Genomic DNA, 14,628 nt, shown 5'->3' with positions numbered 1-14,628 from the left:
AGCAGTAAATCTATGGTAATATTAGCATATGGCACTGAGAGTAATTTTCTCGTCAACTCAGTTCGATATCTACTCTCTTTGGGACAGAACATGAAGAAATACATGGTGGTTTCGATCCCTTACATGGCAATCATTTTAAATATCAGAGATTAGGTTGTTAGTACAAAAAGTCTTGATAGCTACTTTCTCTTTTGGAGTTTTTTTATAGAGTTTCTCGTGTATCCATTGTTAATGATAAATGTATTTTTTCAGCTGCATTTTATCTAGACAAGGAGTGAGAATCGTCATAGTTATTTTTAATGGATATATTTAAACGTCAACCCGAGTGCGGACATTAATTAATCGACCTGGCATCGTTTTTTGATCACGATCCACTTAGGGAATTAAATTTAATACAGCTATTAAACAGTTCAAAAGCTCAACCCGATTTAATATGATTAGTAAAGAAACAAGAACAAAGGTTTTACGAGAAAAGAGAAAATTGCAAATTTTTCAATTTAGTTGAAAATATATTAAGTAATAATGACAATTTAGGAATATTACATTGAAGTGCATTCTTAAATTTGTGTCAGCTTTAATAATAACGTTGTCAAAAGTGATGCATTGCATGTTAGTTTATTTCATTCAAACATACATAAATAACAATAACATTGATCTCTATATTTTTGTTCCAAAAGATAAGTTATGAAACTGATATAAGAAGTCGATTCTCTCTTTGTTCTTATTTCGACTGCTTTCCTAACCTGCATGATTAAACCTTTTGTTTAACGCATATCATTACTTAGGTAAGATTTATACATCAAATATACAAGATGAAAGAAAGAACGCACACAGTTTACACGTGAGCTTGTAATTTGTATGCCAACATATTATAAAGTTTCTTCTAACAGAGAATGGGGGGGGGGGGGCAAAACATATTTAGGGGGCACTCACCAGTTATTATGTACTTTTGAGAGTGTGACGTATGATGGTGAAGTTGTTTGCATTTAAAACATGCACAATGGAGAGAATTTTGGCATACCTACATGCTACATTAATGTAATGTGGATGATATTTTTTCGGATATTGTACTTTTGGAAATTGTACAAGATCTAAGCACACTGCTAACTAAAATGACTGCTCCCTTGTGATAAAAAATTCAGTCTGAATTAGTCTAAAGTACACTATCCATAGCAGCTATTGAAATAGGGAAAATGAATTTTGCCAGACTAGAAAGGGCAATGAATGAATTACCAAATATATAAAATGTAAAAAAGGTATTCGGCTCTTTTTTTTTTAAATTTACCTCTAAAGTTCAGGAAGTGAAAATGACCAAGTGAAGCCAGCACTTTTTTAAAGGTGCATATCTGGAGTAAGGCCAAGCTGTTACCCTATAACTCATATTACACCCATCAATCATACACCAAAATAAAAGTGGCCCCGAGTGGCCGAGTGGTCTAAAACGCTCACCGTTCCGGATCACTGCCATCTCACCTCTGTCTGTGTATGTTCGAGTCCAAGGCTCGGCTAGCGTGGGTACGTGGGAAAGCCTGCCAGTAGCTTCTCGTTGGTCGGTGGTTCTTCCCTGGGTTTTGCAGGGTTCTTCCTCCACCAATAATACTGGCCGCCATGTATAGCCTATCTTGTGCTGAAAAATGGCGTTAGACCCTACTACAACAACAACCAAAACAAAAGGAATTAAAGGTTCTTTGAATTATATCTAAGATACACAAGGTCTTTTTTTAAATAGCCAGTATAGCCAGTGCGGAAAGCCGGGAAAATTCTCTTTCTTTAAAATTCTAACTCTATGCGAAATGCGAAACTGTAGAGCGCCACCTTAGAGTAAAGATCCAAAAGGCTATAATTTTACAATCTGATTCAAATCAGATTTTCAGTGTCCTCCGTGAAGATCTGACAGTGACCCCTTAGAGGTCATGTTCTCGTGACCTATGTTATTAATATACTCGCTAATTTTATCGGCCAGTCAGATGAAGCCTTGTATCATCGCTTTTGGAAGACGCAGTATAACTGAAGAGCATAAGGGTGAGTCAATTCAAGTTTATGAAAGCTGCATTTCCACTGCCTAGCTCAAAAGTCACCAGAACATGACTTCTAAGCGGTCGCAGTAAGATCTTCACCCAGGACAGTGGAGATCTAATTTAATCAGATTGAATTTTTTGTTACTAAAGCATGATATAAGCATATGATTATGAAGTAAGAGGTCACGTAGATTATGTAAAGTGCGTGCCCTTCCTGCTTTATTCGAAAGTAAGCTTCGAGATTTATATTTTGGTTTGGTATGTAACCCTCTCTCTTAGCGTGAACCAACTGATTTTGAATCCAAGACAGAAACCCTGTCATAGTTTATAAAGGATTTGATAAGAAGTGTATTTTTGTAAGTTTTCTTGTTGGTTATGTCCGAAACAATCTTGACACAGTGACAGTATGAATTTACATTTTCAAGCTCTTCCGTCAGCAATGAAATACGTGTCTCCTCTGCCGTCATCTACTGACCTAGCCCAGATTTCTCTGACTCTTGAATGCCAAACTGAAAACTGCACTTATCCAGAACCGCAAATAACATGGCGTTATTCGGTAAGTACAATACAATATGATTTTTATTCGATTCAGGTCACGAATGTGACAAATGAGGATAACACGGTAAATCAAAAGCAGATACATCTGCGAATGAGATCTGCTTCATATTTTGTCACCAGGGCTAATGATGTAGTTACAAGCGTATTGTGTTACATGCGATGTTCTAGGCAATAGAGTTACACATGCTTTTACAATGTTCTTCATCTAATAAAAATAGCTTCAAACATATGTCAATGCATTCTTGGTTTAGATTTAACTATTATTACGACATGATAGAAACATAACAACACATTGGACTCTACATAAACGGTAATTACAAATATTTGATTGACGTACAATTCTTCATTTTCATGGAGTATTACGACTCTATGGTTTCAAACTAAGCAGGCAAAGCCGACAGGCTTAGTAAAATTCAACAAAGAAGTTATTTCCCTAGAATGCAAAAGTTATAATTTAAAACGAACTTACAGTATTGTGAATTAAATCCCAAGATCCTAAAAGTTATATCACAAGTCAAGCGTATAGCGTTCTGAATGAATTCCAGGTATTAAATGTGCTGACATATCAATGCTCTTTAATATGCTGATATACTAAGAGTCTCAATGTATCACAATAATATAAAATGTCTTTGAATGAGTTTATAATCATTGCGAAATAGTGTTTTATTCCAAAATGTCAATTTGAATGAGTAAAAATAAATAATTCTGCTCAAATTATATTTGAAAACAACTAAATGTGATTACGCAGTGACTGGTTTTTAAATAGTAATGAATAATTTTGATTATCAGAACCTTATATGGTAACCCAAAACACAATACGATAACAAATATGTAAGTTATTAGTTCGCTTCCAGAACTTTCTAAGGCGAAAAGACCTTGTCAACATGTTTACAAATGTTATCTAAAAGTATAACCTACACTTATGGACAAAAGTTATATATGTAATATAATGTTTACAAATGACTCTTACAATGTACAATGGTTAATCTATCTATCTATCTATATATATATATATATATATATATATATATATATATATATATATATATATATATATATATATGTCGAAATTTAATTAACATGGAGTGTATTTTATGTGATGGCTGAATTCCACTTGAATCAATAATACTTCTTTTATGTATGTACATACATACATACATCCATACATACATACATACATACATACATACATACATACATAAAAGAAGTATTATTGATTCAAGTGGAATTCAGCCATCACATAAAATACACTCCATGTTAATTAAATTTCGACATTATAACTAATAAATTTATACAACCTTAAAAGCTCAATATCTTTGAGGTAAACATATTGTTACAAAGGATATTTCTTTCAGTTTTAGGTAGAGGATTCTTTTATTTTTGAAATAGGGACAATAACATATATAATGAAGTTAATCACCTTGACCTATTTTGTTCCCTGTAACATAATACTGTCTGCTACGTTCAATTGGAAAACGGTGGTTTGAGGCTCAATTTTTAATTTAAATAATGCAAATGCGTTGGGGTAATGAAACCAATTATTCGCCATTCTGAAGGTTTATTTTCAATTGCCCATAGGCGTTCCTCATACAATTTTGTTTGTGTTCCATATCTGAAGATACATGTCTGTCAGTATGTTCTTCATGCTATTTGTGAGCTATTACTTACTAGAAAACATTGCGAGCACAAAATGTATCCGAATCCACATTCCTCCAAAATAGATTTAATGTTATCGAAAAATCGGTAAATATTAAAACGTTCTTTGCGATGTTTTCAATAAAATATTACAATTGACTTTCACGTATTTTTCTGATGTATTTCAATTTTATCCTAAGAGAAAATGGTTGTCGTCCAGTTTCTTCATAATACATATATAACGATGTACTCTTTTTTCATTTTAAAAACCATCTTAGGATATATGCATAAATTTCTCTGATTATACTGCTTTCAAAGCCACAAATGCTAGCCCAATATAGTAGAAAATGTATTATGATATATTATTAAATGGCAGCCTATAAAAAGGTCAAGTTCCAAGTACGCTTTCATAACAAAACCAATGCTTACTTTTCTTTTAATGTTTGCTTCATAGTTGATAGAAGTCTTCAGGTCCTGATCAGAACAACCCCAACATCAACTGATTCCTTAACCTCTTCCAGTATATAACCTCTGTATGTAAAGGCAAACTTTTTATAAAATCGACACTGTCCACCATACTCAATACCTCCAACGAAGAACCTACATTAGTTAAAGATAACGATGTACGTGATTATCTCCAAGATCAGAAATACTCGGCACGAGTACACACAAGAAACAACGATAGGGAGAGAAGGTCACCATTAGCAAACAATCCGGGCACCTCATTGAAGGACACTGATAAAGTAAACAAACCGATTGAAGTTATCACAACCAACAGAAACTACAGACCACATAAACGAATGAGGAACTCTTATGAACGTCGAGTTCTAATGTCAAGAATACCAGTTGATAGAACAAGAGAGGAGATGAGAACCTGTATTAAAAAACACGCTAAAATTAAAGGGGTAGAAGTAATTGACTCTCAGATATTAAAGCATTGGCGAGTAAAAGGAGGAAAGGACACTTTTACTGTTTTAATCACGGTAGATAAGTTAGACTTTGAGAAAGTTTTAGAGGAAGGTTTTTGGCCAAATTTTGTATGGGCAAGAGAATGGTATGAGGATTATGGTGATAAGGACACCCAGCAGTACTGGCGTAAATAAATAAAGGAGTAGTAAGTAAAATACATATATTATGGTAAATTGCTATATAGTCTTTGCAATACTTGTGTTGAAAATCTATTTTTCGTTAAGTCAACTAATGTCTAGTCATACATTTCGTTTGTTGACGTGGAACGTAAAAGGAGTCATGTACGGGTCACCTTACTTGTATTCTTTGCTAAATGAGGTAGATGTTGCTGTACTTACTGAGCATTGGCTTCTTCCGGAGCAGCTCAATTTCCTAGATAATATACATCCAGATTTTAAATCATTCGCACGCTCTGACAAAAGACTAGCAGTAAATTTCGAAGAAAGGCTAAGGCATACGGGGTTCGGGGGAATAGCAATCCTTTATAGGAAATCACTCCGCGTTAATCCCTTGTCGAGCGCTGGCAGTGACAGAGTTTTAGGGATAGAGGTAAAATGTAATGATAGACTTAAATATTTTATATTCGGGGCACTTTTGCCATCAACTAATTTTCCTATTGCAAGTTACTCCGAAACAATAGAAGAACTAAAAGATCAGTTTGATATTTTCTGCAAAGAAGGCATTCCCGTACTTGCCGGAGACTTCAATGGTCAGCTAAGTTCACTGTTTAGCTCCAAAGCAAATTGTTTGACATCAAACGCTAGAGGCACTATTCTGGAAAAGTTTCTGAGCGATAGACATTTAATATCTGTTAATAGTCAATCCATTTGTGAAGGGCCAGATTTTACTTTTTTCTCAACCGATGGCAAATCAAAATCTTTGATAGACCATATACTATTGCAAAAAAGTAAATTCGATTTAGTGATTAAGGCAGAAATAATAGATGATCATCCTTTGAACATTTCAGATCATCTTCCTGTAAAAATAGAGTTGGTCACACCTTTAGTACATAAGGCAACAATGGCTGACGAGCATATCATTCATTCCATAAATTGGAAGAAAGCCTCAGCAGAACAAATGAATAGATATAAGGAAGCAACACGCAACGAATTGTTAGCGCAAATGCATAAAGCAGAATTAGCGACGAATGTCGATATTGAAATTATTATTCAAGACACAGTAAAGATTTTACATGAAGCAGCATCTAGGTTTCTCCCCATAAAGAGGTTTTGCCCATACGCTAACCCCTATTGGAAACTATTAAACGTAAAAAAGTTTCACACGGAAATGCGGCTGAAACGCAGGGTATGGATTTCTAATGGTAGGCCAAGAGGTTGGGAATATATATCATATGCGAACTATAAGAAAGCGAAGAAATTGTTTGCAAAAGAATTATTGAAAGCTAAAGAAATATACGATAGAGAACAATTTAGTGAGCTTGAAAAGGCTGCAGAGCTCGATATTTCTACTTTCTATAAGTTTATACGGAATAAAAGAAATAAACGCGATTACATTCACGAAATCGAATCAAACGGAAAAATTGTACGCGATCACGACTCTATTAGAGAGTTATGGGCAAATCATTTCTCCAGTTTATCACTGCCTGACAATACTTATCTGTACGATGAAAATCATTACCAGATGGTCTTAGCAGAGGTCAGAAAACAAACTAAAGAAACCTATTCACACTTTGATGAACTTGTTGATAAAATCCCCACTAGAGACGAAATCAGTAGTGCAATTAGCTCTCTCAATAAAGATAAGGCATGTGGCCACGACGGTATTGTTGCTGAGCATTTACTGTTTGCGGACCCTCCAAGCAGTGTACAATTACTTGAAATTATATTCACAAAAGTGTACGAGGCCGAGAAGTACCCGTGCCACTTTAAACAAGGTTTGGTTATACCAATATTCAAAGGAGGGGGAAAGAACAAATTAGATATGAATAATTACCGCGATATAACTATAATTCCAGTGCTTCAGAAAGTTCTAGAACAAATTATATTTAGTAGACTACTTATATTTTCTAAACAGATTTCTTTTCCAAATCCGTTGCAACAGGGTTTTAGAAATAATTGCGGTAGTATCACTGCAGCGTTCTGTATCAAAGAATCTATATGCTACTATTTGGATAAAAATACTCCTGTCTATGCTACATTTCTTGATAATGCTAAAGCCTTCAACACAGTTTGGCATAACGGGTTATTCTACAAGTTGTACAGACTTGGCATCAAAGGGAAGACCTGGCGCATCATGAAAGATTCGTTTGAGAGAGTAACAAGCTCTGTTTTATATGCGGGCAAGCTGTCCAAACGCTTCGATATTATGCAGGGTGTAGGACAGGGCCGTATCTTGTCTGCCTGGTTCTTTCTTGTAATGATAGATGATTTGATCACGGAATTAGATCACACTTTGCGAGGTCTAAATCTTGTTGATCTCCACCTGCCTTGTGTCTTATTAGCAGATGACACAACTGTAATGTCTAACTCGCGTCATTCAATGCAACAGCTGCTAGATACAATTTCCGACTATGCGAAAAGGTGGAGATTAAGATATAATGCAGATAAAAGTTGCACCATCTTGTTTACTAACAAAAGAACGACTGGTATACCTTCTTTTATGCTCGACAAATCTCCAATTCCGGCAGTCAAAAGTAAGAAGTATGCCGGCATACCTATAAAATACAACTTAAAACCAAACGACGCGATAAAAGAAGCATGTGATAAAGGCAAACACTTGTTAAACTCTTTATATTTTATTGGTATCAGAGATGGAGGAATGAACCCTCTAACAAGTCTGAAGATTTGGAAAAGAATTATTCTACCCTCGGTCCTATATGGATGTGAACTATGGTCAGGTATCACAAACTCAAATATAGAAGAACTTGAGTTATGCCAGAGATATGCAGCGCGACGTATGCAAGCTTTCGATAAATATTCGCCTACGGAGGCAACAAGTAGTACCTTAGGACTCTGGTCAATGGAAGCATACATAGATAGGATGAAATTGCTCCTTTTCAACCGATTATGTAGGGCGATTGGACTTTTATCTGGAAAAAGATTTTCATTATGCGCCTATGTCAGTATCTGAACAACCCGCTAAAACAGACGGGATTTATACCTGATATTGACAAAATAACTAAGAAATATGGTATGGGAAATGTTCTTTTAGACTATGCAGAAAGTATACAAACTGAAGAAAAACTCATCTGGAATCGACATATTACTGATATTATCCAAAACCATGAAGAAACTACCTGGAGAGCAAATATGGAACTAAGGGATGATTTAATTCACTTCAGAAACATTCATTTGGACTTAAAACCAAGTAATATATGGTTTCTTGGGCGTAAATATCCATCCATGTTATGGCCTCTCTCTGAAGTAATGAAACTATATATCATGCCTGTTGGTAAAGTTATGGTATGCAAACTCTGTGGAAAAGAGACTGACGACAGAGCGAAACATCTTATTTTAGGCTGCGAAATGCTGCTTGAGGAACGAAATGTTTTCTTTGAGAGAGTGATTGACTCTTTAGAAGTGAGAGACGGGGTTAACTTATTCAATCAAGAAGACGATATATTGTTGGAGACACTTCTTGGAAGCAGGGTTGACTGCATGTCGTCTATTGACGATGACGTATCAGATAGGCTCATGTTGGTGACCGCAAACAGCATAGCTTCATTCTACAATAAAATGTGTGCCCTACTATCAACTAACATGCCCTAACATGATATTAAAAGTAAGTAGTAAATTAACATTAAATATAAACAATTAAAGGCCAAAGTCTTCTTGTCAAATCCGCAAATTTTGTTGTCTGACAGCTGTTTGTGTGTGCGTTTATGTATTTGTTTATGTATTTGTTTATGTTTATTTCCAAGAGATTTCTATATGGTTTTCTGTATTTATATATCTCATTTTGTAAACGCATTAGTTGACGATGTATATATCATCCTTGCGTTCTCGTCTATGATGTGTCTCATAATTCTATGATATGTATAATATGTATCTTAGCAACCTGATATACTCTTTGTTGTAGAGGTTACTAAGTCATTTAGACAGTCAGTCATAGATAAATGCATTCACGCACGCATACGCGCAAACAAGTATATATATGCATAAATACATGCGTCATATGAAGAAAAGAAACTACATATAGAATTACACTGTTATAAGTTTTACATTTCATTTTTGTTGCTATCTCGGACTTAATGTTAAGCACATAACACTATAGACGTATTAACGTTTCGAAATATTATCATCATCAAGCAACTGTTAAAAGATCAGTGGCATGCTCCGCCAAATGATTGCAGATCTGCATAATTGCAGGTATCGAGATATTTCGTTTTGTCAATACGGTAGCTTACACAGTATTACAATTGTATTACTACTGTATCTTTGTCACTTTTCTGTTCTATTTTATGATCTTGTATTATTCTGAATTTGTTTAATCTGATGTAATCTCTTTTTAAAGAGGAAATAAAGTCAGTCAGTCAGTCAGTCAGTCAGTCATACATACATACATACATACATACATACATACATAAAAGAAGTATTATTGATTCAAGTGGAATTCAGCCATCACATAAAATACACTCCATGTTAATTAAATTTCGACATTATAACTAATAAATTTATACAACCTTAAAAGCTCAATATCTTTGAGGTAAACATATTGTTACAAAGGATATTTCTTTCAGTTTTAGGTAGAGGATTCTTTTATTTTTGAAATAGGGACAATAACATATATAATGAAGTTAATCACCTTGACCTATTTTGTTCCCTGTAACATAATACTGTCTGCTACGTTCAATTGGAAAACGGTGGTTTGAGGCTCAATTTTTAATTTAAATAATGCAAATGCGTTGGGGTAATGAAACCAATTATTCGCCATTCTGAAGGTTTATTTTCAATTGCCCATAGGCGTTCCTCATACAATTTTGTTTGTGTTCCATATCTGAAGATACATGTCTGTCAGTATGTTCTTCATGCTATTTGTGAGCTATTACTTACTAGAAAACATTGCGAGCACAAAATGTATCCGAATCCACATTCCTCCAAAATAGATTTAATGTTATCGAAAAATCGGTAAATATTAAAACGTTCTTTGCGATGTTTTCAATAAAATATTACAATTGACTTTCACGTATTTTTCTGATGTATTTCAATTTTATCCTAAGAGAAAATGGTTGTCGTCCAGTTTCTTCATAATACATATATAACGATGTACTCTTTTTTCATTTTAAAAACCATCTTAGGATATATGCATAAATTTCTCTGATTATACTGCTTTCAAAGCCACAAATGCTAGCCCAATATAGTAGAAAATGTATTATGATATATTATTAAATGGCAGCCTATAAAAAGGTCAAGTTCCAAGTACGCTTTCATAACAAAACCAATGCTTACTTTTCTTTTAATGTTTGCTTCATAGTTGATAGAAGTCTTCAGGTCCTGATCAGAACAACCCCAACATCAACTGATTCCTTAACCTCTTCCAGTATATAACCTCTGTATGTAAAGGCAAACTTTTTATAAAATCTAGACCGAAAAGTAGCCGTTTTCATGTTCACATTCATTTTTAATTTTCATTCATATCAACAATTACTAAATTTATTGATAAAAATATTGGATATCTTTGCGGTACTCAACGAGGGTAACTGTATCATTTGCATAAAGAAAGAAAAATGTTTTTAATTATTCACTGATTTCACGAAATTAAATATTCAGTTCGAAGCTATAGCAATGATTTGATTCAATAAATAGATAACAAACAATAATGGTATTAGATGTTCACCTTGATGAACTCCTTTCATGTACGGTATAAATAACTAGAAACATTGTCATTCACATTCAGTTTCCATTTAGCGTCTTTGTCTAGATTTTGAATATACCATTCAAGAATTTCCCTGAAACGCCACTTTTAAATACTTTTTCCATTGTTAATTTTCTTCGTGTATTATCAAACGAATTTATAAAACCAGCTAATAGACAATATCACTTTTTTACCTAATGATTTATTTTTAACAACTTCAGATATTCGAGAAGAATATGTATTTTAATAATAGTGAAAGAATAACCTTTATATAAATTAATACAAATAATAATATCATACAAGTTAGAGAATTTTTAATTCATACTCTACCAAGATTCGAAGGCAGATCCGCGGGTAAACGGCACCCATCGCCTTGCCTGCACACACAAGCCCATATTCCCTCACGACTAAGAAGATTACGAATTAAAAATTCTCTAACCTGTATGATAATATTATTTGTGTTCAAATATTAATTCTGCCTACTATTATCAAGCATTCTTCTATATAAATCCAGGAACAGCACTTTCCGTTCTGTCTGATGTATATTTATAATTCTCTATAATTAATTCTATAGACCTTGATTTCTTTCATCGGAATCCAGAATGACTGTGTAGATACATGATAATTAAGTAATAGATCGTCATGCGAGTGTGTCTGCTACACACGAGTGCAAATAACACCAACTGAGTAACATCATTTTTGGTGATGTGTGCTTAGTCGTGAGGGAATATGGGCTCGTGTGTGCAGGCAAGGCAATGGGTGCCGTTTACCCGCGGACCTGGGTTCGAATCTCTGTACAGTACGAATTAAAAATTCTTTAACCTGTATGATAGTATTATTTGTATTAAAATAATAATTCTGCCTACTATTATCAAGCATTCTTCTATAGGAATCCAGAGATAGCACTTTCCGTTCTGTCTAGTGTATATTTATATATAAAAAAATTCTCTCTCTCTCTCTCTCTCTCTCTCTCTCTCTCTCTCTCTCTCTATATATATATATATATATATATATATGTGTGTGTGTGTGTGTGTGTGTAAGAGTAATAATCGTTTAATCAGTGCTTCAGAGCAATGTTTAATTATGATCCCTTTTTTTTGCATAGTGTCTCCTTTTGTATATATTGGTTTTATTTTTATGACGGTCCATGCATATGGAATTATTCCCGTGTTCAGCTGATGTACATTTTGGTGCAGTTACCTAGGCTAACTGGAAGCTCATACTTTACGTGACTTAGCACCGTATACATACAATATCTAATTGGCCATCATATCATTGTATGTTTTTGTAGATAATGCTATCTTAACGTAAGGAGAAATAGTGAAATATTCATACATATAAACAGGACCAAATAATATTGGCCAGTTCATGGAGATTATGGATGATAATGATACGAAAAACGTTGGGCATCATTTGGTCAAGTTAAACATTATGTTTGGTTGTTTTGCCTTCTGTCTTTAATACTTAACTGATTCACCACTTCGTCCCACATCTTTAAGTATTTTAAAAGATTTGACATTACTAATTTGTTTGTCTTCTCTTTACAGAACGACTCCGTTTCTTTCAACATAGGCAATGTCACCTTGGCCAGTAACAGTTCGACGTGTAGCCAATCAGAGCAAATCTACACGAGTACATTGCGAATACCGCGTGGTACAGTTTTCCCTAGCAACATCCCTATGACGACCAAATTTATATGTGGAGCTCGCTACTCATCGATCAATTCTACATATGACTCACCGCTTTCTCAAAGCGTCATATTTGCAGGCAAGAAATAATATTTTTGCTAAAAGTATATGTTGTCCCCAATAGAAGAAATTACCTTAAATCTCTTGCTCTATATATATATATATATATATATATATATATATATATATATATATATATATATATATATATATATATTAATTAAAAAGAAAATGTTTGTAAGAATGGAAATATGTGCAGTAGCGGTGGTGATGGCCTCTATTATTGGTCTTTTGAGAGATTATGGAGTTGCTCATATCGATATAAATATCTGGGTTAAGAGTTTGTATGTCAAATATAGACTAAATTAAACACATATGTATTTTTTATTTAGATATTTAGTGAAGAGACACTATGATCTAATGTTGTCTCACTAAAAAGCAATGGCACTTTATGTTCGACTATGTTTGATAACGGACCCATGCCAGACGAGCAAGATTATATATATAATTCCACACCAGACAAAAGAAACAAGAAACCAATAAAGAAGACTCCAGCTCTTCGATTTGCAAGCTGGAATGTGCGCACCATGTGTACAGGCATCTCCGACGACCTCAGAGAAGTGGACGACACCAGAAAGACGGCCATCATCGATAGAGAACTCACCAGACTAAATATCAGCATAGCTGCCCTCCAGGAAACCAGGCTCGCCTCTAGTGGCTCCCTCAGAGAGGAAAACTACACCTTCTTCTGGAAGGGTCGAGAACCTGAGGAGCCCCGTCAGCACGGAGTGGGCTTTGCCATCAAAAACAATCTCCTGGCCTCGGTTGAACCTCCCACAGGGGGCACTGAGCGTCTCTTGTCCATCCGCCTCACCACTACTTCAGGTCCTGTCAACATCATCAGTGTCTACGCCCCAACCCTTACGTCATCAGAAGACGTGAAGGATCAGTTCTATGGGCAGCTGGACGAACAGATCAAAGGATGCCCCAAAAATGAACCACTATTCCTCCTCGGCGACTTTAATGCCAGAGTAGGTGCGGACCACGAGTCATGGCCTACCTGCCTCGGATATCATGGCACTGGAAAGACCAACGAAAACGGCCAGAGACTGCTGGAGCTATGCACCTACCATGGCCTGTGCATCACAAACACCTTCTTCAAGTGTAAGCCACAACACAAAGTGTCATGGAAACACCCCAGATCTCATCACTGGCACCAACTCGACTTGGTCATCACCAGGCGCTCTGCCCTTAACAGCGTCCTCTCCACCAGAACCTACCACAGTGCAGACTGTGACTCCGACCATGCCCTTGTGAGCAGCAGAGTGCGACTACAGCCACACGCGCTACACCGCTCAAAACCAAAAGGACGTCCTCGCATAAACACTGCACAGATGTCAGTCCCTGCCAAGGTGGAGGAGTATGTGTCTGCCCTGAACAAGGCTCTCCGGGACCTGCCTGAGTATGACGCTACAGCCAAGTGGAATGCCATGAAGGGTGCCATCTACAGTACGGCTATGTCAACGTTTGGCAAGAAGGAACGACCCAGCCAGGACTGGTTCAATGCACACCTATCAAGGATGGAACCACAAATCGAGGAGAAACGAAAAGCCTTCATAGCTTACAAAAAAATGCCCTAATGAACGGACGCTTACTGCTCTCAGAAGTGCCCGATTAAAAAATTGCTAGACAGTGTGCGAACGAGTACTGGCAACAACTGTGTGAAGGGATCCAGCGCTGTGCCGAGTCCGGACACATCCAAGGCATGTACAGTGGCATCAAGAAGGCTCTAGGCCCTACAGTGAAAGGGGTCGCTCCCCTAAAATCCCTGACGGGAGAAAAGATCACAGACCGTGGGCAACAGATGGCCAGATGGGTGGAGCACTACTCAGAACTATACTCCCGAGAAACATCAGTCACTGATGCAGCCCTCAGCAGCATAAAGA

At 35.8% G+C, this 14,628-nt stretch overlaps 1 protein-coding gene across 1 annotated transcript in view; it reads left to right on the top strand.

Annotated features, from left to right (window-relative positions):
- The window catches only part of LOC149794037 (uncharacterized), a 32,450-nt gene extending 19,678 nt beyond the window's left edge, over window positions 1-12,772 (top strand). Inside the window, exons 4-5 of the mRNA XM_089969081.1 lie at window positions 2,444-2,574; window positions 12,542-12,772. Coding sequence (XP_089825207.1) covers window positions 2,444-2,574; window positions 12,542-12,772 — 362 coding nt within the window. The remainder of the gene's footprint in view (window positions 1-2,443; window positions 2,575-12,541) is intronic.
- The last annotated feature ends 1,856 nt before the right edge of the window (window positions 12,773-14,628 follow it).

This window comes from Sinohyriopsis cumingii, chromosome 8 (assembly GCF_028554795.1).
Source record: "Sinohyriopsis cumingii isolate HCF-2022 chromosome 8, ASM2855479v2, whole genome shotgun sequence".
Lineage (NCBI taxonomy): Eukaryota > Metazoa > Mollusca > Bivalvia > Unionida > Unionidae > Sinohyriopsis > Sinohyriopsis cumingii.
The sequence above is the reverse complement of the archived record's forward strand: the minus strand, read 5'-3'. Positions and strand labels throughout refer to the sequence as shown.